This window comes from Branchiostoma lanceolatum, chromosome 5 (genome assembly GCF_035083965.1).
Source record: "Branchiostoma lanceolatum isolate klBraLanc5 chromosome 5, klBraLanc5.hap2, whole genome shotgun sequence".
In the NCBI taxonomy this organism is placed as follows: domain Eukaryota; kingdom Metazoa; phylum Chordata; class Leptocardii; order Amphioxiformes; family Branchiostomatidae; genus Branchiostoma; species Branchiostoma lanceolatum.
Window position 1 is genome coordinate 17,381,559 of NC_089726.1, and position 25,418 is coordinate 17,406,976.

Sequence of the window (25,418 nt, forward strand, 5' to 3'; positions counted from 1 at the left end):
GACACTAGTGTGGTAGCCTTGAGTGTACATGTAGATGTGACACTAGTGTGGAAGCCTTGAGTGTAGATGTAGATGTGACACTAGTGTGGTAGCCTTGAATGTAGATGTACATGTGACACTAGTTTGGCAGCCTTGAGTGTAGATGTAGATGTGACACTAGTGTGGTAGCCTTGAGAGTAGATATAGATGTGACACTAGTGTGGTAGTCTTGAGTGTAGATGTAGATGTGACACTAGTGTGGTAGCCTTGAGTGCACTTGTCAGTAGAAGTGACAATAGTATGGGCGCATTGAGTGGACTTGTATAAGTGACAGAAGCGTCGTATTGCCTTGAGCGTAGTCGTAGAAGTGACACCAGTATCCCAGCCTTGGATGAAGTCGTAGGGTTACTAACTAGGCCACAATATCGTACTATCTCTTTCTGAACTTTTTGAATAGAGGAAAAGAAGCCTTGTTGTCTGTGATACCATGCTTTGTCGCTTCTTGTATGGCATTTAGGCATTTTCTTTTTTTTTACCCATGGCCATCTTGTTTTGTTTTTCGCGTTCTCTCATTAAATTTGGAGTCCGCAATGGATGTCATCTATTAAATTCAATTGCTGTGGTCGCTGGTTATAGAAAATGCCCAGACGTTATGACACAATGTGACGCTAGTGTGGTAGACCTCGGGGCTGGTCATGAACCCTTAATCAATGGCTGCATCACATTTATAATGCTAGAATCCGTAGCCAAAAAATGAACGGCTGCATGAACGTGTGTTGATATCGCTGGAAAATTTCCTTTTAACTAGCCCAGCTGATCTCAAGCGTCAAACCGATGAAAGCTTGTTTGTAACTGAAGAAATTAGCAGGTAAAGTTCGGCAGCCGCGCGCGAGGTCGGACGTACACAAGGCTGATTGTAGAGTTGTGTGGTCACGCGCTTACAGTGACATAGTGCCTCTTGCGGGGATTGCCTAAATGCAGTTTGTAATTGTCATAAACAGAAATTATGTGTAGCGAAACTGTTGGCAAGTATTTTACATGACCTGGGGTAAATGGAATGGAATGAATGATCTTGGTGTATTTCCTATATCTTCATTACAAACGCCCCCATGTAAAACACGTCTTATAACATGAAAATCTATGGGGAAAAAAACTCATGAATGAGACCTTACATGAAATAGCTTATTTATAGCCACAACCATTAATTAACCAGCCAACAAAATTATCCTTTTCATCAATACAGATCACATATTTCTTGTCATTGAAATTGTTATTGACGAATACTTTCCTTAAACCAATGAATATTCATCAAATACAATTTTAACATGAGTTGTATAGTGATGTCATAAAGTCGTTAGTGAAAATACATTTTGGTTCCACATAACATCAATTACCATTTTACAAGTACCACCCGTATCATACAAGTCAAATCTAAACGGGCGGAAAGAAAACAGTATTCACCCCTAACTGTAAGTGAAGCCACCCACAGCATTGACCAATCAGAAGGACACCCAGCAGGGAGGAATGATAATAATAAATAATAGATATAGATTTGAAAAAGATTTGACATGCCAAGATTGCAATGATATTTGTAGAAATTTTGGTTTCCAAAATTCCAAAATGAAATCTATCATCTTCTGTATAAAAAGAACAAATATAAATTCTGAAATGCATTCTTGATAGTATAAGGGATCTATGCGTCATACAGGAATTGTCTACTCTTATATGGGCCAGTTTGGATAGGCTATATGATAATAACGTTAATGACCCGCCTATTCCTCGGTGTATATGGCCATATATGGTGTCGCGTCTGTCCGTCTGAGTAGACGTTGGTACGCACCTGGTCTACAAGCAGGGCCTGAGATGGTTGTACGGGCCAATTCGTGAGTGGTGATTCCGGATGCGGTCCATGCAAATGAAAACTGTACCGTGTTATGTGGTTTAGGCATTTTCATGCAGTACTGACAAACATTAAGAGAATTCGTTTTTGATCCATGCAACCGAAGCTAATTGCTAACCATTACGTTGGCGGCACTAACGATTCCTTCATTCTTGTTTGGTCACAAAAACAGCACCAGTACATGGCAAGATCGATTCATTTTATGATTATTTATCATTGGAATATTTGGAGTTTCTTTTACATTACCAGGTAATCTCACCTGCTGACGTTTTGATGTCAGACACCCTCTTCAGAGCGTCTCCCCGCTATAATTAGCCGATGTAGGTGGCGCTTTTGCGGCGAGAACACAATCCCAAACGTGGCTGAGCTTGTTGAAAGTCAGAAGCCCTGAAGAAGGTGTCTGACAGACACCGAAACGTCAGCAGGTGAGATTACCTGCTGACGTTTCTACCAACCTGATGAAACTATTTTCGGGATTATTATTATTGATCAAACAAGAATGGCAAAACTAGTGTCTTAAGATTAATCATTGCACTATTACAACCGTCCTCTCACAAAATAAAGTTTCTGTATCCTTTTCGGTAAATCAGCCTCAACAAACAAGAAAATAGACATCAGATACAAGGATGGAATATATGGCCATACGCAACATTTTATTACACATTCATCACAGAAATAAAACGCAACTTTTAAACTTACAAGAGAAAGTCCGGAAACTCAATTTTGGTTCATCATATATCTATTGATGCTTTATTTATTTATTATTTCTTTATTTCAGGCTCTCACTGGCCCATATGACATAGGGACAAACATGAAAAACAAAGATTATATACAGCATTTTGAGACAAACTAGTTTTGTAGAAGCTTTGTCGATATCAATGTCATATACAACATGTACATGACATGGAAAGTGTGCTTATTACCACCTGGCAACATATCTTTGTTGTAATGCTCAGACATTTGTGAGACGAACAGCAGGGCTGACAATGTAAGTGGGTAGCAAAAACTAAGTGCCCAAAAGAGGAAATTAGGTGTGATCAATTAACATATTCCTAACTCAAAACGCTACATACACATATAATATGATTAAAAACAGATGGAGTTGACATTCAGTTAACGTTGTTCTTTCTATTATACACGAAGTCCACACTTCTGGTGTCAGGAAAGTAGCAAAACAGTATTTTGAGGATACAGTATCAATTGATTTCTGTACTATCATTTAATTTAGTACCTTAGCGTAATGCACAGTTCAATACTAAAGATATGTTGTCACAATTTCACAATTTGAAAAAAAATTCAAATCTTAAAAAGCTTATGTAGAGTCATAAAGGGCTTCAGGCACTGAGGGCCCTCTGCATACTTTGTGATTCTTGGTTATACTGCAGTGCTCTTTTATGATCACCAATTTTGGTCCATGCTAATTGCAGGTTGTTAAGTATCGTGGCAATATCCGGGTGTGCCGTGTTCTCTCCATAGACAGTTTTTGTCATCGTCAGTGACTGTTTAAAGTAGCTGATTCCTTTCTTGTGATCACCGAGCTGACACCAAGATGATCCAAGGTTATTTAGGGACCAGGCAATGTCCGGATGTGCCGCGTTGTCCCCATAGATAGTTATCCTCATCGTTAGTGACTCTTCGAAGTAGCTGATTGCTTTCTTGTAATCATCGAGTTTATGCCAAGACGATCCAAGGTCGTGTAGTGACGCGGCAATGTCCGGATGTGTCTTGTTGTCCCCATAGATAGTTTTCCACATTGTTAGTGACTGTTCGTAGTAGCTGATTGCTTTCTCGTGATCACCGAGCTTACTCCAAGACGATCCAAGGTTGTTTAATGACGCGGCAATATCCGGATGGACCGTGTTGTCTCCATAGATAGTTCTCCTGATCGTTAATGACTGTTCGTAATAGCTGATTGCTTTCGTATCATCACCGAGATTACTCCAAGACACTCCAAGGTTATTTAGTGACTGGGCAATGTCCGAATGTGCCGTGTTGCCACCATAAATAGTTTTCTTCATCGATAGTGACTGTTCGTAGTAGCTGATTGCTTTCTTGTGATCACCGAGATTGGTCCAAGAACATCCGAGGTTGTATAATAACATGGCGATATCCGGATGTTTCGTGTTGTCTCCATAGATAGTTTTCTTCATTATTAGTGATTGTTCGTAGTAGCTGATAGCTTTTTTGTGATCACCGAGATCACTCCACGACAATCCAAGATTGGTTAGTGACGCAGCATTGTACGGATGTGCCGTGTTGTCTCCGGAAATAGTTTTCCACATTGTTAGTGACTGTTCGTAGTAGCTAATAGCTTTGTTGCGATCACCGAGTTCACTCCAAGACGTTCCAAGGTTGTTCAGTGACTCGGCAATGTGCGGATGTGCGATGTTATCTCCATAGAAAGTTTTCATCATTATTAGTGACTGTTCGTAGTAGCTGATAGCTTTCTTGTGATCACCGAGTTCACACCAAAAGAATCCCAGGCTGTTTAGTGACCCGGCAATGTCCGGATGTGCCGTGTTGTCTCCATAGAAAGTTTTCTTCATTGTTAGTGACTGTTCATAGTACCTGATAGCTTTCTTGTGATCACCAAATTTAGTCCAAGACGTTCCAAGGCTGTTCAGTGTTTTGGCAACGTCCGGATGTGCCGCGTTGTCTCCATACATAGTTTTCATCATTGTTAGTGACTGTTTTAAGTAGCTGATTGCTTTCTTGTGATCACCAAAACAACTCCAAGATGATCCAAGGTTGTTCAGTGACTCGGCAATATGCGGATGTACCGCGTTGTCTCCATAGCAAGTTTTCTGCATCGTTAATGACTGTTCATGGTAGCTGATTGCTTTATTGTGATCACCAAGATGACCCCAAGACGCCCCAAGGTTGTTAAGTGACCCGGCAATGTATGGATGTGCCGTGTTATTTCCATAGATAGTTTTCCTCATCGTTAGTGACTGTTCGTGGTAGCTGATAGCCTTTTTGTGATCACCGAGATCACTACAGGACGATCCAAGGCTGTTCAGTGATGCGGCAATGTCCGGATGTGCCGTGTTGTCTCCATAGATAGTTTTCTGCATCGTTAATGACTGTTTATAGTAGCTAATTGCTTTCTTGTGATCACCGAGTTTCCTCCACAAAAATCCCAGGTTGCCTAGTGACAAAGCAATGTCCGGCTGTGCCGTGTTGTCTCCATAGATAGTTTTCTGCATCGATAGTGACTGCTCTTGGTAGTTCATAGCTTTCTTGTAATCACACATATGACTCCAAGATGTCGCAATGTTATTCAGTGACGCGGCAATTTCCGGGCGTACCGCGTTGTTTCCATACATTTTTTTACGTAACCTAAGTGACTCTTCATTGATGCTAATTTTTGTTTTACTATCATTAAAGAAGGCCAAGAGGCTTCCTAATTCGTCAAGTATTCCCGAACGTTTGATCATGTCGCTACCGACATCTATTAATGCTGCTTCCAGGTGGTGTTTGGCTCTATCAAACAGAAGCAGTTCGCTACATATTCGACCTCTACATTCATGGGAGGTGTCTAAGATTGTTGTTTTCAACACTTTATTTTGTTGGACCTGCAAACTCTCTGGTATACATTTCTTCAAAGGGATTGCCCTACAGTAGTATCTAAATAGAACTTGAATGTCTGGAATGTGGAATACTGAATTCAGGGTAGTGTCTGGTATCTCTTGTGTTTTTGACTCGTAGTTCATTTGGGTAAGTGGGGACATACTGTCTTGCTGCCCCCCGTTGGCTAGGTATGTTCTCAACCTGAGCTCTGCCGAGATGCTGGTTAGTACTGTAAGGTGGGTGGCGTTCTCTTCATGGACCTTTCCCGTTTCCTTTAATTCATCTATGACATCCCACGTGCTAGCGAGGGTGATCTGACAGCACAGAGCTAGTACTTCAACGGCTATTCCTGGAAAGCGATAGATGTCTTTCTTGACGTTTATTAGCTGTCCGGTAGGATGGAAGTTAGAAAACTGCTCCCTGTTCTCCCACAAGATTTGCTGAGCCGACAGACGGGATTGGAAACACGAGAGAAGATTACCCGTGATGATTCCCTTGAGTTTTGTCATATACTTCGTCACGAGGGCCTCTTCCCCTGTCAAGAAAACAACTCGTCTGAGGATGTCTGACAGGTGATACCCTTCAGCCAGAGAAATGTCTAGCCGCTGAAACTTTGCCATTTTGGCAGGGGTCTGGATAAGGCTGACGGGAGGCTTGGTCTTTGTCTGGTCTCTTCCAAATGGAGTCTTACTAGCCCATGGCATGAAACCGTCGAAGGCAAATCCACGTGGTGTGACAGAGTCGAAGAACCAGTCTTTCTCTGGAAAATCGTTAAGTGAGGGGATGGCCATTGATGGTATAATTGTCTCTCCGAGGTTGATGACTTTCAAGTGGAGGTAGTGCGTGAGGTTGAGGAAGTACCGCCGTGTGACGTCATTGTCCTTTCCGTCCTCAATCAGAATGGCGAACTCCAGGTCAGAGTAGGGTGTGACCAGTTCTGTTGCCTGTGAGCCTAACCCGATGAAAGCATACTTACATGGAGGAGGGCCGAGTATGACGATACATTCATCAACAAGGTCTTTGATAAGACTCTGTCTATCCTTGGCGATATTCTTGAATAAAGCCTTGACTGCTTCAGCTCTCTCAGCCTCGACTGTTATCATGACTGGGTCGTCCTCGTCGTATTGGTACGGATTGTGTTGCTCATTAATGACTTCTAGTTGTGACTTAGCGCGCGTACGCATGTCTTGTAATCGCTTTTGATGGCGTACGGCCGAATCATAAGGAACAGGTTTTGTTTCCACATTCGCCCCGTAATGGAGAAACCATTTCTCTATCTCCTGTAGTCTTTTCGTCACACTGTGTTTGTTTCTGTCAGATCTGGCCATGGCTGCGTTGTACAGAGCTGCTGCCTGTGTGAATTTCCTACCTTCTTTTGTTCTCTTCCCACACTGAACGTAGACGTTACCCAGTCTGCATAGACATTCGGCCTCTTTACATCGATCAGGTTTGTTAGGATCTGTATGAACATTAAATACATATTAGTTTGTTAAGTGTACAGCCATAAGTTTTTCGTTTAATGATTACATGAAGCAGGCTCCTTAGAGTTTTGAGAAATTAAGCAAGTATTGATTTTAATTCTTTCACAAGCAAGGACGGAATAATATTTGATGAGTAAATAAATGCTAATATTGCATTATTGGTTTTGATAAGGATGCCATGTAATTTTTCGTATATTGAAAAAAAATTGTCTTGTCAATGAACATAATCGAAGAGGAACCTGGGCAAGAAAAATGACAACAAAATGACGTACCGTGAATCAGTTTCAGGCCAGACGCAAAGTTATCTTCTGCCACGTCCAGCTTCCCAGCAGCCAGTGCGCGGTCCCCTGTAGTCAGGTGCTCTTCGTACGATCTGAAGGGGCGAGGAAGTTTAGGTCTCTGTAAGAATATTTGGGCTGTACTGCTATATTGCGCCATGGATAAATATACATCTCAAAGATTATAGTCCTAATTCACATTTTAAAAACTGGTGGTTTGCTGGCTAAACTAATCGGAATCACCCGTTAAGAGTGGAGAATTTCTGGATGTGCGTTGTGGAATACATGTATATCTATTGGGCAAGAAAAAACATATCAAAATATACAAGAAATCGGTGTGTGACCTAGGAAATAGCAAATCACTTCACCATTCATATGTTTTCAAAGATTGAAATGTTTCGTCCCGAATCAATGCAACTTTCCGTCTATTCTTTTCTTGTCTAGCATTTATGCAGACTAGCGACAAAGCAAACATTACCACCCATGTGCTTACATAGACTGTTGACCCTTTGAGGCACCGGTGACATCAGTGTTGGGTGACATTATCGGAAAGTCTCGTGGTACGTGACCCCGTTGTTGCTGTACTCTGTACTTTGGACTCTTCAACAATATGTAACAATCAGACGGAAAAAAGCATAAATTTTATCCTTAGTAAACCACATGACAAGAGTCTAACGGTAACTAACGGTTACCTTTAACAAACACATGCATAAGGTAGAATGAAACAATTTTGTTTGTTTATATTTGGTTCACGTAGGATCTATTGCACCGACGATCATAAAAACATAAACACAATGCGTCTCCTGAAGACATGACTTGATGTAATGTAGTCAGAAGTGTATACCAACAGCCATTAAAACATTGAATCACGTAAGGTATAGTGCTTTGTAGTTTGAATAGCTATATACTTCAATTTGTGGAATAATTGTTGTTCTTTTTTAACAACTCAACCCCTACCATTCCCATACTCATTTTCATCACATGCCATAAAAATGGATAAAATGAGAATTATTACCTTATTTCCAATCGTCTTCGTTTCTTGTCTGATTCTTGCCGTGTACAATAAGCGGTGAATGAGCGCCACTGTGCCCTGGAACACCTCACACCGTGCCAGTGCAGTGTTATACAGAGCCGTCGCCTTAGTCAAACATGTCGCGTCTCTGGTTTCTGTTCCTCTTTTCAGGTACACGTCACCGAGACTCTTAATCGCTTCTGTTTCTAACATATTGTCATCGTTTACGATCCCTTCTACCACTAACTTGGTATAGTCAATCAGTAAAGGCTCCTTGTTGCCACTAACATTCAATCTTCGGTCCAGGTGTAGAAACTTCTCTGCTACTTTAGCGAGTGATGACATTTTCTTGTCGCTAGTGAGTGGCTCATAACTACTTGAAGCTGCAAATCGCTTCCCTAACCGTAATTTCTCTGCATAGTGGTAGCGATATTCTAGACTTTCTCCCACATCTGCGTCCTCACACCGGAGCAGCGCGGTCCTGTACAGCACCATGGCCCTGTCGTTCTTCTCTGGGTTCTTGTCGAGTTGTCCCTTTTCCAAGTTCACGTCGCCCAGACTTTTGAGCACTTCCACTTCCACATACCTGTCCATGTCCGCCATGGCGTCCAGCAGGGCACGGAGGTAGTCTGTCTCCGTACGCACTAGTCCGAGTTTCTTCCTTTTGGCGTCCACTGCGCGAAGTTTCTGACAGACTCGCAACATTTTGGGTACTGGAAAGTTCGACACTGAAAGCCTTTACTAAGACCGTAACACTAGACAGCATTCACAAACTAACACTGGCAGCGCCACTGATAAAAGTCCAAAGATCGATGTTAACGGTGCACACCCCTATTCTTCCGCGACAGAGAGCAGTGCACGGCAAACAAAAATGGCGAAAGGGTTTTAAGTGTCCAGATTTGTCTCCACGACGACCGGGAGGACATAGACAACCCTTCCACCTGTCGCACGTCCCTCCGTACTGACAGTCGCACACTTGGCTGCAAATTTCTCCATAGTAGTTGTGTTGACATTTGGTGGCATTGAGGACGAAAGTTGCATTAACTACTTCACCACCTACAGTGTTTACCACGCAAGTGTATTCACCATTGGTTGATTCTGAGATTGGCTGAAAGTTGAATGAATTGTTCTGTGTTGTCCCCTCTTGGATGATTTTTGTGTCATCATGATAGTTTTCTGTTTGAAAAACCCACGTCATATTAACTACTTGGATGTGTGGAGCCAGGCAGGTCAAAGTCAGATTGGTACCGATGCAGTTCACGACTGAATCGACAGGTGACGCGATGATGACTACCTCAGGCCAAGGAACATCACAAGCCCTCCCTCTCCAACCCGGACGGCATTCACAGGCACCGTTGAAGCCATGGCAACGAGCCCCGTTCTTACAAACACAGTTCCTGTCACAGTACAGACCGTACCTGCCCTCGGGACATCCTGTAATATTGTACCGGAAGATGTAATCCACGTGCACTGTGGCTCCGTTGAATGCGACGTTAGCGCCACATTGTATCTGGTAGGGCGACTGAGTGGACCATATCTCACTTACCTCTATCAGCCAAACATAACGGACACCTGCCATGTTGCACTGACCACCATGTGTCCATTCAGGCAGCGTGTCGTTGGGAGAAATTTTCCAAATCATAAATTTACCCTTACTTCTCAACTGTCTATCACGACATTGAAACTCGATTCTGCCTTGACTCACATCAAGTGCCGGACGGAACACATCTGCATCATCCAACAGTTCGGTCCAAGCAGCACACAATAGAAGGGAACAATTTTCCAAGATTGCATTGAATCCTTGGTCGCGCCAGTAAGGCATTACGTCGGTGAGCTGTCGAGCGAGAACCCCATCTATTACGATATCGTAACGTCCATCAGTGCTGCTGAGCACATTATAGTTCTCAGCCGTCCCATCATCAGGTATATGTATGACTGGTGTTTCACACCGTTTGTTGTAGTACGGCGGGTACTCCGACACATCCATGACCAGGATGGCGAGGTTCACGAGCCACACGCTGTTGTCTCCGGTATTTGTCAGCTCCAGGGACAGGTTGTACCGCGGGTATAACTCATAGTCCAGCGGTTCTGCAACGAAAGTTCTCAACAACAACCTCGAACCGTCCGAGATCGTTGCCTCTGGTGATGTTCACTGACCAGGTCGTTTCATTTTCTTCTTCCGTTAAGCCAACGCCTGTGTCAACTGAGTCTCGCAGGTGTTTGACTGTGCTGCCGAAGGACACATCCTCACGTATTGAGACATGTCCGCCCCAAACCACGGCGTCTGGGCGGGCCTGGGAGGATGGAAGCAGGCTTGCCTGCAGAAATATGACACAAAACGCCCCAGACGTCATCTTCTCTGCACACACACACGTTTTTACGTTATTTTCGACGTTGATGGGACTTGATTCTACCTGGGTATGCAAGAATGTACATAAGACAGTTTGAAATTAGAAATGCGTATATCACAATGCCAGGCAATGAATTTGAACATCCGTGAGACCTTCACGTCGACCAGATGATGACACACAGAATTAAAACTATACCAATCCTACGTCCTCTTTATCATCGCCCTCAATCAGAAATTCAGTTTTCACTCAAGGTGCAATTGGGACAAGACATTGTTAATTGATTACAGGCCAAGTCACATTAATCTCATGAGGTATATGACTTACGGCTAGGGTTAGGGTTAGGGTTACAGGGTTAGGGTTAGGGTTAGGGTTAGAGTTAGGGTTAGGGTTAGGGTTAGGGATAGGGTTAGGGCCAGGGTTAGGGTTAAGGTTAGGGTTAGCCTTCTGCTTCAGAATTGTGAAGCTTCACCGTGAGAGTGAAGCACATCTCTCCCCACTAAGTCATACTGAAACCGCCAAAGCAGTGTCGGAGCAAATATCTGGCAGAGGCAGAAATTTGGCTTGACACAGACAGGCAATGATGTACGGCCGTTATTACGCGGTTAACAAACGCTTAGTCAATAGTGCAGTGATGCGGTTTAGTACCAAGAGCTGACAAGCACACAGAGACCAGTTTGGTGTCTATTGCCCTAAACCTTTCATCCGTCACGAACGTCAAGGTGGTGAGCATTACAGCGACATCGCGGTATTTGCATTGGCAGGGGGAACTAATTAGGTGTATTTGGCTTCACTGAGTAAGGTACACGGCTTAGAAGACACATCATACAATACCATTTAATCAATCAGCTCTAAGAGGACAGTTGGTAAGCAGAAAGGAAGTGGCAGATATAGATAAGGATGTTTTTGTCACCACTATTTGACTTGTCTACCTCGGTTCAGTACATCAGACGTTAAAAGAACAGCATATCGAACAAGCAAAAAAAGGCCCGACTCGTAAGCCTGGGAAGGGCCCGTCGATCTTCCATATGACTTGCGTATTAACTTTTTTATTTGTTAGGAAAAGTTTGCAGGGAAAAAGTTGTTTTCTACTTTGACCAACCAAAGAAATGACTTTGTCGGCCGCAAACTTGACCCAAACCAAAGGAATGTCAATACGGAACTCATACGTATACGGACATGAATATACGCACAAAAATACGAACGGGGCTTATGGAAGGCTCCAACTTCGGCCAGCGATTTGATGTTTAATCTCCAAGCAGATCTTACGGTGGCAAAAATATTATATGCCGGCCAAGACAGTATACATATGGGCCGCCGGGACAATGTCCTTTGCTCGGGGAACATGGAGCTTGAGAAATGTTAAGATTTTGCCTCCCTACATCTGCTTGGATATTATTGACGTTGCCATTTTTGCTGTTCTTGATAGCGTACAGTTTTCTTATCGCTGTTGTAGGACTCATCAAAATGGCTTGCCAAAAATAGGTGACATATGTAAAATACGGCAATATCAAAACGTATCAGAGACTTTCTATGCGTCGCCCCACTACGAATATCCGCATAAACGCACATATAATTATAAGAAGCGTTGTTAACTGGGAACATAATTTTCGTGGACAAGGAGGCAGACTCTAATCCTTAAAAATATAATCGGTTCTTTCACGAAATCAACATGCATGCGCGGTACCGACAAAAACGGGACCGTTTCTTTTCAACGAGTCTATATATATATAGAAAGGCTGCACCCCCAAATATCTCGAAGTATACTAGAGTAGAAAAACATGCAATTGACACATTGGGCGTCTGGAAGTCCCTAAATGTGTGTACATGCAACAGCCATAAGTTAGGATTCGTATGATCTTGATAGAATTTTCAAGAAAGCTGTGATAGCACCAACCGCCGACAAGGATCTAAGACAGCAGAATTTTGTACGACATATCCATGCGACTCTCCCAAAAACGCCTCAGTTTGCGATCCTACGACGTTCCTACGACAAATCTGACTAGGTCTTGACTGAACATATCTACTTTCTCAAGAGAGCGAAATGGAAAGGACAGAACTTACCACGTCCGACTAGCTGGTGAGATTGCTCTTCAGTGACTGATTTTCCTATTTCACTTCCGTTTCCTCAAACTTAAGTCAAGCGGAAAGCAAGTCAAACACAGAAACGACAGGTGGCACAAAACACGCGACATCAGAGTTGTGAATACGCATGTACCGTTGGATGCATGGTCAATCAAAATGTCAGAATGATTCTCTAGATTTGCACCTACGTAGCAAATAGCTTCAGACACGATGCGTGAAGTGAGTCGCCCTTCAGCAAACAAAATATGGGTCCACGACCTCGTATCTTCCGTAAATTACTTTTAGTAAATGTCGTTTTTGTTGTTGCATCCCATTTATCATTCACATTAGGTTCTAAGTAACATAGTCAATGTCCATAAAATCATCCATGATGCAGTCATCATCGGTTTCGTCCGTCTGTATAGACGTTGGTACGCACCAGGTCTTCAAACAGGGCCTGCGATGGCTATATGGGCCAATACGTGAGTGGCAGTCGCTGCTGCATTCCTTGCAGAATAAATCTTTGACGTGTGGTGTGGCTTAGAAATTTTGCTGCAGTACCGACAAACACACAAAGAGAAGTCGTTTTTGATCCATGCCACCGAAGCTAATTGCTAACCATTACGCTGGCGACACTAACCATTCCTTGATTCTTGTTTGGTCACAAAAACAGCACCAGTACATGGCTAGATCGATTCATTTTATGATTATTATTATTGGGATATTTGGACTTTCTTTTACACAACCAGGTAATATCACCTGCTGTCGTTTCGGTGTCTGTCAGACACCTTTATTCGAGCTTCTGACTTGAGTACTTCGTCTCGCCACTATAAGTAGCCGATATAGGTGGCGCTTTTGTGGCAAGAACGCAATCTTAAACGTGGCTGAGCTTGTTAAAAGTCAAAAGCTCTGAAGAAGGTGTCTGACAGACACTGAAACGTCAGCAGGTGAGATTACCTGGTTGTGTAAAAGAAACTCCAAATATCGCATTTTCAACCAACCTAATGAAATTAGTTCCGGGATTATCATTATTGATCAAATAAGAATGGCAAAACTAGTCAATTAAGATTAATCATTGCACTATAACAACCGTCTTCTCGCAAAATAAAGTTTCTGTATCCATTTCGGTAAATCAGCCTCAATAAACAAGAAAATAGAAACTAGATACAAGGACGGAATATATGGCCATATACATCATTTTATTACGCATTCATCACGGAAATAAAATGCGGCTTCTAAACTTTCAAAAGAATGTGCTGAAACTACTCAATTTTTGGTAGATTATATCTACATTGACACTTTATCAATTTCATTGTTTTATACAAATCATGGCATAGAAAGCGTGCTTATCACCATCTAACACGCGTACGATACCTTTCTTGTTATGCCCAGACATTTGTGAGACGTACCACGACTGACAATGTGTGTGGCTGCAAAAACAAGGCGCCCAAAAAAGACATATGGTACGATTAACGTAAATATTCCTAACTCAAAATGTTACATACACTATGGTTACAAATAGATGAATTTAAGGTACAGTAAAACTGTTGTTATTTTGAATGTACATAAAATCTACACTTCTGGTATCATTAAGCAGTATAGGTCAACATTGATGTCAATGCTCTTATTTCATTTATTACCTGATCGAAATGCATAATTCAAATATAAGTAATATGTTGTCACATTTTTACCATTCAAGAAAAATTCTCTATCACAACAATATGTTTTAAAAATTTGATTCAGAGTTATACAGGACTTCAGGCATCAAGAGCCCTCTGCATACTCTCTGATTGTCGCCTGTACTCAATCGCCCTCTTATGATCACCAATTTTGGTCCATGCTAATTGGAGGTTGTAAAGTGCCCTGACAATGTCCAGATGTGCCGTGTTGTCTCCATAGACAGTTTTCGTCATCGTTAGTGACTGTTCAAAGTAGCTGATTGCTCTCTTATAGTCACCGAGCTGACCCAAAAACGATCCAAGGTTGTTTAGTGATGCGGCAATATCCGGATGTGGCGTGTTGTCTCCATAGATAGTTTTCTGCATCGTTAATGACTGTTCGTAGTAGCTGATTGCTTTCTTGTGATCACCGAGCTGACCCCAAGACGACCCAAGGTTGTTTAGTGAGTGGGCAATGTCCGGATGTGCCGTGTTGGCTCCATATATGACTTTTTGTATCGTAAGTGACTGTTCGTAGTAGCTTATTGCTTTCTTGTGATCACCGAGACCACTCCAAGACGATCCAAGGTTGTTTAGTGACGCGGCAATTTCCGGATGTGCCGTGTTCTCTCCATAGATAGTTTTCCTCATCGTTAGTGACTGTTCGTAGTAGCTGATTGCTTTCTTGTGATCACCGAGATCACTCCAAGACGATCCAAGGTTGTTCAGTGACCCGGAAATAGCCGGGTGTGCCGAGTTGTGTCCATAGATAGTTTTTCTCATCGTAAGAGACTGTTCGTAGTAGCTGATTGCTTTCTTATGATCACCGAGTTCACTCCAAGACGATCCCAGGGTGTTTAGTGACGCGGCAATATCCGGATGTGCCGTGTTCTCTCCATAGATAGTTTTCCTCATCGTTAGTGACTGTTCGTAGTAGCTGATTGCTTTCTTATGATCACCGAGTTCACTCCAAGACGATCCCAGGGTGTTTAGTGACGCGGCAATATCCGGATGTGCCGTGTTGTCTCCATAGATAATTTTTCTCATCGTTAGTGACTGTTTGTAGTAGCTGATTGCTTTTTTGTTATCACCCAGATCACTCCAAGACATTCCAAGGTTGTTAAGTGACCCTGCAATGTCCGGATGTGCCGTGTTGTCTCCATAGTTACGTTTACGTACCCTAAGTGACTGTTCAGTGATGCTAATTACTGCTTTACTATCATTAAAGAAGGCCCAGAGGGCTCCCAATTCGTCAAGTATTTTCGAACGTTTGATCATGTCGCTACCAGCATCTGTTAATGCTGCTTCAAGATGAAGTTCGGCTCTTCCAAACAGAAATAATTTTCTCGATATTCGACCTCTACATTCATGGGAGGTATCTAAGATTGTAGTTTTCAATACACTTTCCGGTTGGACCTGCAAACTATCTGGTATACATTTCTTCAGAGGTATTGCTCTGCAGTAGTATCTAAAGAGAACTTGAATGTCTGGAATGTGAAATGCTGAACTCAAGGTAGTATCAGATACCTCTTGTGGTTTGGACTGGTATTTCATTTGGGTAAGAGGGGACATGCTGTCTTGTTGCCCCCCGTTGTTTAGGTATATTCTCAACCTGAGCTCTGCCGAGATGCTGGTCAGTACTGTAAGGTGAGAGGCATTCTCTTCATGGATCTTTCCGGCTTCTTTTAGTTCATCTATCACATCCCACGTGCTAGCAAGGGTGATCTGACAGCACAGAGCAAGTACTTCAATGGCAATGCCTGGAAAACGATAGAGGTCTTTCTTTACATTTAACAGTTGTCCGGTAGGCCCGAGGGTGTCAAACTGCTCCTTGTTCTCCCACAATATTTGCTGAGCAGATAGACGGAACCGAAAACACGAGAGAAGATCACTCGAGATGATTCCCTTGAGTTTTGTCATATACTCCGTCAAGAGGGACTCTTCCCCTGTCAAGAAAACAACTCGTCGGAGGATGTCTGACAGGTGATACCCTTCTGCCACAGAAATGTCTAGCCGCTGAAACTTTGCCATTTCGGCAGGGGTCTGGATAAGGCTGACGGGAGGCTTGGTCTTAGTCTTGTCTCTTCCAAATGGAGTCTTACTAGCCCATGGCATGAAACCGTCGAAGGCAAATCCACGCGGTGTGATGGAGTCAAAGAACCAGTCATTCTCTGGAAAATCGTTAAGTGACGGAATGGCCATTGATGGGAGAATTGTCTCTCCGAGGTTGATGACTTTCAAGTGGAGGTAATGTGTGAGGTTAAGGAAGTACCGCCGTGTGGCATCATTGTCCTTCTCGTCTTCAACCAGAATGGCAAACTCCAGGTCAGAGTAGGGTGTGGCCAGTTCTGTTGCCTGTGAGCCTAACCCGATGAAAGCGTACTTACATGGAGGAGGACGAAGAGTGGCAATACATTCATCAACAAGGTCCCCGATAAACACCTGTCTATCCCTGGCAATATCCTTGAATAAAGCCTTGACTGCTTCGGCTCGCTGAGCTTCGACTGTTATCATGACTGGATCATCCTCATCGTATTGGTACGGGTTGTGTTGCTCATTAATGACTTCTAGTTGTGACTTAGCGTGCGCTCGCATATCTTGCAATCGCTTCTGATGACGTATGGTCAAATCAGAAGGAACAGGCTTTGTTTCCACATTTGCTGTGTAGTGGAGAAACCATTGCTCTATCTCTCGTAGTGTTTTTGTCACACTGTGTTTTTTTGTGTCTGTTCTGGCCATGGCTGCATTATACAGAGCTGCTGCCTGTGTGAATTTCCTACCTTCTTTTGTTCTCTTTCCATGCTGGACGTAGACGTAACCGAGTCTGCACAGACATTCGGCCTCTTTACATCGATCAGGTTTGTTTGGATCTGTATGCACATTAAATATATTCGTTTGTTAGGTGGGCAGCCAGAAGTTTTTCTTTCAATGTTTACAACAACAACAATTTTTATTGAAACAACAAAAGTACAGCGACTTTCGTAAGGTCTACTACATCTATCACACATACATACATACATACATACATACATACATACATACATACATACATACATAAAAATAAGTGCCTACTAGTTTGTTTACATACAATTATATGGGAAATGGCAACATATTGAAATTTAACGTGTCGTATACTTATACATTACTTGTTCTAATGTCCAAACATTCCTTGATGTATATACCTATCTGTGCGAAGTAAGGATTGTCACCTACTATTATTTAATAAAATCTATAAACAGAATAGAGCGTATTGAATTCACTTGAACAAGCGGAAATAAAGGTGAATAGCTTTGAGCGTTTATCCTCATATCTTGAACAATCCATCATAAAGTGACGTTCGTCTTCAATTTCATATGGGCAGAATGGACAAAACCTTTGATCACGGGGAACGTAAACCAGGACCCTTAGTTTTTAGAAAGTAAGCAATTGTCGATTGCAATTTTTCTAGTAATAAAATTCGTAGTATAAAGTTGTCAAAATTTAAAATATTGAGCATTTTCACTTTGCTAATGCCACTGTCAGTGGAAAGGCCTAAGTTTCTGTAAGGATGTCATGTCGATTTTATTGAATTGAAAATAAATTGTCTTGTCCATTGGCATAATAGAGAGGAAGCTGGGTAATAGAAGTGGCAATGAGATGACGTACCGTGAATCAGTCTCAGGGCAGACGCAAAGTTCTGTTCTGCCACGTCCAGTTTCCCGCCAGCCAGTGCGCGGTCCCCTTTAGTCAGGCACTCCTTGTAAGATCTGAAGGGGAGAGGATGTTACAGGTCTTTACAACGATATGTGGGTCATGCCACTATATATGGACCATAGATACATAACTATCAGATGCAATTTCTTTTGTGTCTTGTCGTTATCTGTTGGAAAAATGTGTTGGAGATAAATTCAAGATGGCGGCAATCTTGAATTTTCATAAATTCTTTTTCAACATATAACGCCAAAATTCGATGAAAATAGACTAAAAACGTTTATTAAAGCTTTTTCACAGAAAAATTTAAGGTAGAGACCAAATTTATGGAATGATATGCTGTTTATACGTGAGCTAATGGCATGGTCTTCCAAATTGGATCTTGACCAATGACGTCTTCAAAATTAACATGATTTATAAATATCAACTTATCAAAGCTATACAAAATTAAATAACATATAATAATTGCATAATGAGAGTTGTTTGGCATGAAAAGCTGGAAACTACATTGTGGAACCCGAAATTAGCTAATTTTGTTTGAAAATGCCTGTCAGAAACCCGTTGCCATGGCAACATGTTGAATAATGATGAACTTAAATAAGTGATATTAAATTGTTTTAAAATGAATTTTAGGAAAAGTCACCAAGTTTAGTGGCTCTAGCGTAAGCCGTTCAGGCGTTACGCTACATAAAAGTTGTCATGGGCCTCAAAAGCACCCCCCCCCCCCCCCCGACTGAATAGGGTTAATATCCCGATCTCCGGCCGGGTCATACCAAAGACTTTAAAAATGGTACATACTGCTTTCTCTGCTTAGCACTCAGCATTTGGGAAAGAGTATGGTTGTTAAACACTACCAGTGGACTAGCCCCCTGCTGTAATGATTGCACAAAGTTGTGTGGCCCAAGGGCTACTGAAACAGAGATGGGCACCGCCTTATGCATCGTCTGGTGCGGAAGGACTTGAACTAAAATATTGAAACGTTTCTTGAATCAATGAAACTTTCCATCTACTTTCTTGTCTAACATCTAAGTAGACCTCATCTGTTAGCCAGAATAGCGACAAAGCAAACATTACCACTACCATGCTTACATAGATGGTTGAGCCCTTGAGTCACCGATGACATCGGTTTTCGGTGACGTCACCGGGAAGTCCCGGGGAACGTGACCCTGTTGTTGGTGTACTCTGTGCTTTGGGCACTTCAACAATAACAACGAAAAAGCATAAAAATCTGTCCTTGTTAGTGAATTCATAGATCAGTAACAAGGGACTACCGGTTTCCTTGAACACATGCTTAAGGTAAAACAAAACAAATGCTGTATCTTCACGTGCGTGGTTCACGTAGGATTTGATCATACAAGCATGCAAACTTCAACAAACAAAATAAATCTGCTGAATACATGAATTGAGGTATTACAAGTGACCAGAAGTCTATACCAACTGCCACTAAAGAAAAAAAACCCATCAAATTACACGAGAGATATGTAACTTTGAAGTTTATATATTCATACACCCAAAGATGTTGAACAATTAATGTGAAGCAAAGTGAAACAGATAAAGACAATACTTAACACCTGGCGACAAAGAAATCTTACACTTTTTGGAAAAATTACCATTGTAAAATCATTAGCAGCGGCTAAAGTAACATATATCATGAATGTAATGCCAGCACCCTTGTCTATATTGAAAGAATTAAACACTGCTTTTTTCAACTTTGTGTGGAGTGGAAAAGGGGATAAAATAAAAAGAAAAACATTGGTTGGAAATTACGACCAAGGTGGGCTTCGAATGCTGGATATATACAGTGTAAAGGATGCCCTACTTGCCTCATGGGCCAAACGAATATGTAATGGTAGTGGCTCTTGGAGACATATACCTTCTCACTTTCTCTCAGCAGTAATGGGAAGTGTGAATCTAGTTTTTGAAATGAATTGGATTGAAGAAAAGCACTTGAGTGAGTTACCTATCTTTTACAAACAGATCATTGCTGCTTGGCAAAATGCAAATGCTGTTTGTACAAAGCCACATACAACAGAGAACATTCAAAACCAGGTTATCTGGGGGAATAGACATGTATTATCACAAGGTAAGCCCTTGTTTTACCCCCATTGGATTAAATCTGGTTTTATATATATAAAAGACATACTGCATAATGGTATTAAAACTTCTAGCAGATATGACCTGTTTTCAGAAGTTGAAAATAAAGCGAAACTGGGCTTGTGAGCTCCTGACTTTAAAACAAGCTATACCTAGACAGTGGAAAATAGGGACTTGTAATGTATCCAGTAAGAAAAGTGAAGCATTGCCCACTTTGTATGTGGTTTCTGCGAAAAAGGTGAAAACTGTAGACACTATTAAAACCTCTGATTTATATCAAAATGTTGTTCAACAAAAATTTATGTCACCATATGTGGAAAAGAAATGGGAAATGTTTTTTGAGTGTAAGTTCAACTGGAAAAACATATGGCAGAACCAGATAAATCCCACATTGGGAACACATATGTCACAAACTAATTATAAAATACTACACGAAATACTACCTTGTGGAAAACTTTTGTATGTTTGGAAAAATATGGCGAGCAAATGTAATATATGTAACTGTGTTGAGGATTACAAGCATCTTTTCTTAACGTGTAAATGTCTCACAACATTCTGGAAAAACTTTTGTAATGTGATATATAAATGTTTTAAGTGTACTATAGAAGTAAGCCTGATAGAAATTGTACTGGGATATAAAACAAACCACCCCTATAACACATCTGAAATATATGTAACAATCAATTTACTTATATGCATTGCAAAGAAAGTCATATTTAGAAACTGGTGTAATAACAGAAACAGTGACAAGTACATACCAATAGACATATTCAGCATTTTTATCTCCATGAAAAATGGAGATATAGTTTTGGGTGTGTCTGTGTGTGTGTGTGTTTGTGTTTCCGCACTACTGTAGACAGCATAACTCCAGAACCTCTGGATGAATTTAGCTGATATTTGGTATGTGGGCGGGTGTTGTGAAGCCGAAGTTCAAGGTCGATTTTGGGCCCCCTGGTATATGACCTTGGTACTGCAGCAGAAATTCTGTTTTTGTAACTTTTGACCTGGACGTGCTATGGTCTTGATTTTTTGGGTGGCAGATAGCTTGTGATGTAAGGAGGAAGTGGTGTAGGTTTGGGCCCTCTAGCAGCTTGCTCTGGAACTGCAGGGGCATCATCGTGAAAATCTTCTAAGGAGAATAACTGAACAAAAGGAACGACGGATTTCCGTGATATTTAGTACACAGGTAGCTTAGATAGGGATTTACACAATGAAGTGCAAATTATGCTAATTGGGACTTAATTTGCAAAGCTAATGAGGAAAATCTATATTTGCCGTGTCTTCCATTATCAGACTCAAATACATGTAATGTATGTAGTTTATGGAAAGTGGATCATCAACAGATACCAATTATGCAAATGAATTCCTTATTTGCATAATTAATGCAAAAACACCACAATTCATCTAATTGGAAAATTATAGGACTGTCAATATTGCAACATGTGTAAGTTAGATAAAGATGTTTATGACCAAGCATATATTATGCAAATGTGTAAGTCATTTGCATGAATAGAATTGTTCATGGAGATATGAGGTTGTGGAACTCTTGTTAAATCAGAAGTCAATTTACTTTTCAATCTGGTAAACAACAGAAACAATAGAACATGCAAGCATGTACTGTCCAATTTGTGAACTGTGAACTGTTAAATCTGTATTTTTTGTATGTATTGTATTTTGAGTATTTTGAATAAAGCTTTGAAAAAAAAAAAAAAAAATGTTCTTCTTTTTCACTGATACCTTAACATTTCCGTATTTGTTTTCATCAGCCCCCCCCTCCCCCCCCAAAAAAATTATTACCTTATTTCCAATCGTCTTCGTTTCTTGTCTGATTCTTGCGGTGTACAGTAAGCGGTGAATGAGCGCCACTGTGCCCTGGAACCTCTCACACCGTGCCAGTGCAGTGTTGTACAGAGCCGTCGCCTTGGTCAGACATGTCGTGTCTCTGGTTTCTGTTCCTCTTTTCAGGTACACGTCGCCGAGACTCTTAATCGCTTCCGTCTCTAACATATTGTCATCGTTAACGATTCCTTCTACCATTAACTTGGTATATTCAATCAGTACAGAGATCTTGTTGCCACCAACATTCAATCTTCGGTCCAGGTGTATAAACCTCTCTGCTACTTTCGCGAGCGAAAACATTTTCTTGTCGTTAGCAAGTGGCTCATAACTACTTGAAACTGTAAATCGCTTCCCTAACCTTAATTTCTCTGCATACTGGTAACGATATTCCAGACTTTCTCCCACATCTGCGTCGTGACACCGGATCAGTGCGGTCCTGTACAGCACCATGGCCCTGTCGTACTTCTCTGGGTTCTTGTCGAGTCTTCCCTTTTCCAAGTTCACGTCGCCCAGACTTTTGAGCACCTCCACTTCCGCATACCTGTCCATGTCCGCCATGGCGTCCAGCAGGGCACGGAGGTAGTCTGTCTCCGTACGCACTAGTCCGAGTCTCTTACTCTTGGCGTCCACCGCGCGAAGTTTCTGACCGACTCGCAACATTTTGGGTACTGGATGATTCCACAGTAAAGACCTTACTTGCTTACTAAGACGGTACAATTAACGTTAGATAGCACTCACACCGACTAGCTGTTGCTGTTGTCTTTGCCCGACGTCTATTATGTCGCTAAATATGGTCCCTTGGTGCTAGGTTACATTTGGTTCAGTTATATTCCCCTTCCAGTGGGAAGGGGGATATACTGTTTTTGCTTGCCTGTTCTTCTTCTTCTTCTTTCTTCTTCTTCTTCTTCTGCCAAAAACCAAGTAGATGTGCGGTGGTAGCTCTACTAATGGTATAGCAGAAAGTTATATGTACCTTATGTTACATGGTACGGATGTTATATTTGAGATGTAGGTACCTATAGGAAAGGTGAATACACCTGACAATGAATTATGCTAATGAGGACCTAATTTGCATAACTTATGCATAAACTTGTATTTCTCTTACCGTTAAAGCTGCAAATGTCATCTTTGAGATGTAGGTACCTTTAGGAAAGGTGAACACACCTGGACATGAATTATGCTAATGAGGACCTCATTTGCATAATTTATGCATTAACTTGTATTTCCGTTACCGTAAAAGCTGCAGATGTCATATTTGGTACAACTGTATGTAGGTACCTTTAGGAAAGGTGAACACACCTGACCATGAATTATGCTAATGAGGACCTCATTTGCATAATTTATGCATAAACTTGTATTTCCCTTACCGTAAAAGCTGCGGATGTCATATTTGAGACGTAGGTACCTTAAGGAAAGGTGAACACATCTGACCATGAATTATGCTAATGAGGACCTCATTTGCATAATTTATGCATAAACTTGTATTTCCCTTACCGTAAAAGCTACGGATGTTATATCTGAGATGTAGTTACCATTAGGAAAGTTCAGAAAATCTGGCCATGAATTATGTTAATGAGGGCCTCGTTTGCATAATTTATGCATAAACTTGAATTTTCCTTACCGTAAAAGCTACGGATGTCATATTTGAGTTGTAGGTACCTATAGGAAAGGTGAATACACCTGACCATAAATTATGCTAATGCAGACCTCGTTTGCATAATCTATGCAGAAACCTCATAATACCCTTACAGCCAATGCTAAGGATGTCATATTTGAGGTGTAGGTAATGGGAGGGGAATATCCTGCATTTTCCTGAAAATGTTGCCATTCTAGTTTTTTTTTGTTTTATTTTGTGGAAATTTGGCGAAGGGCCGACTTGACTACTCTCCAAGCAGAGCATGGGTTTCGGCTGGTTTTTGACGTGTTTTTAGGCGTTATTGTCGTGCTTTCTACTTTGTCATCTTTTTTTTTTGTCTCGCAAACCCTTGGGTTTGCGACACAACAAAAACGATGACAAAGTAGAAGGCATGACAAAAACGCCTAAAAACACGTTAAAAACCAGCCGAAACCCTAGCTCTGCTTGGAGAGTACGACTTGACCTCGGCAATGGGCCGAGTTGACCACCGCGATGGGCCGAGTTGACCAGATTTGCGATGGGCCGAGTTGGAAATGGGCCGAGTTGTCCTGATACCACTCGATGCGCTCTCATAGAAACCTTTCCAGCAACACGCAAGTGCAAGTCGCCAAGAGTTAGATTTCCTAGAGAGACAATAGAGTCGTAACTAGAATGGCAACATTTTCAGGAAAATGCAGGATATTCCCCTCCCATTACCTACACCTCAAATATGACATCCTTAGCATTGGCTGTAAGGGTATTATGAGGTTTCTGCATAGATTATGCAAACGAGGTCTGCATTAGCATAATTTATGGTCAGGTGTATTCACCTTTCCTATAGGTACCTACAACTCAAATATGACATCCGTAGCTTTTACGGTAAGGAAAATTCAAGTTTATGCATAAATTATGCAAACGAGGCCCTCATTAACATAATTCATGGCCAGATTTTCTGAACTTTCCTAATGGTAACTACATCTCAGATATAACATCCGTAGCTTTTACGGTAAGGGAAATACAAGTTTATGCATAAATTATGCAAATGAGGTCCTCATTAGCATAATTCATGGCCAGGTGTGTTCACCTTTCCTAAAAGTACCTACATCTCAAGTATGACATCTGCAGCTCTTACGGTAAGGGAAATACAAGTTAATGCATAAATTATGCAGATGAGGTCCTCATCAGCATAATTCATGTCCAGGTATATTCACCTTTCCTAAAGGTACCTACATCTCAAAGATGACATCTGCAGCTTTTACGGTAAGGGAAATACAAGTTTCCGCATAAATTATGCAAATGAGGTCCGCATTAGCATAATTCATGTCCAGGTATATCCACCTTTCCTAAAGGTACCTACATCTCAAAGATGACATCTGCAGCTTTTACGGTAAGGGAAATACAAGTTTATGCATACATTATGCAAATGAGGTCCTCATTAGCATAATTCATGGTCAGATGTGTTCACCTTTCCTTAAGGTACCTTCGTCTCAAATATGACATCCGCAGCTTTTACGGTAAGGGAAATACAAGTTTCCGCATAAATTATGCAAATGAGGTCCGCATTAGCATAATTCATGTCCAGGTATATCCACCTTTCCTAAAGGTACCTACATCTCAAAGATGACATCTGCAGCTTTTACGGTAAGGGAAATACAAGTTTATGCATACATTATGCAAATGAGGTCCTCATTAGCATAATTCATGGTCAGATGTGTTCACCTTTCCTTAAGGTACCTTCGTCTCAAATATGACATCCGCAGCTTTTACGGTAAGGGAAATACAAGTTTATGCATAAATTATGCAAATGAGGTCCTCATTAGCATAATTCATGGTCAGATGTGTTCACCTTTCCTTAAGGTACCTACGTCTCAAATATGACATCCGCAGCTT

The 25,418-nt window shown here is 41.5% G+C and overlaps 1 protein-coding gene across 1 annotated transcript; it reads right to left on the minus strand.

Moving 5' to 3' along the window:
* Positions 1-2,506: 2,506 nt before the first annotated feature.
* On the minus strand, positions 2,507-7,911 carry LOC136435501 (tetratricopeptide repeat protein 28-like). The gene is made up of 3 exons (XM_066429069.1): positions 7,702-7,911; positions 7,203-7,303; positions 2,507-6,908 (listed from the first exon to the last, which is right to left on the minus strand). The coding sequence occupies exons 1-3, from the start codon at positions 7,749-7,751 to the stop codon at positions 3,214-3,216; spliced, it is 3,846 nt and encodes a 1,281-aa protein (XP_066285166.1). The 5' UTR covers positions 7,752-7,911; the 3' UTR covers positions 2,507-3,213.
* Between the last annotated feature and the right edge of the window lie 17,507 nt (positions 7,912-25,418).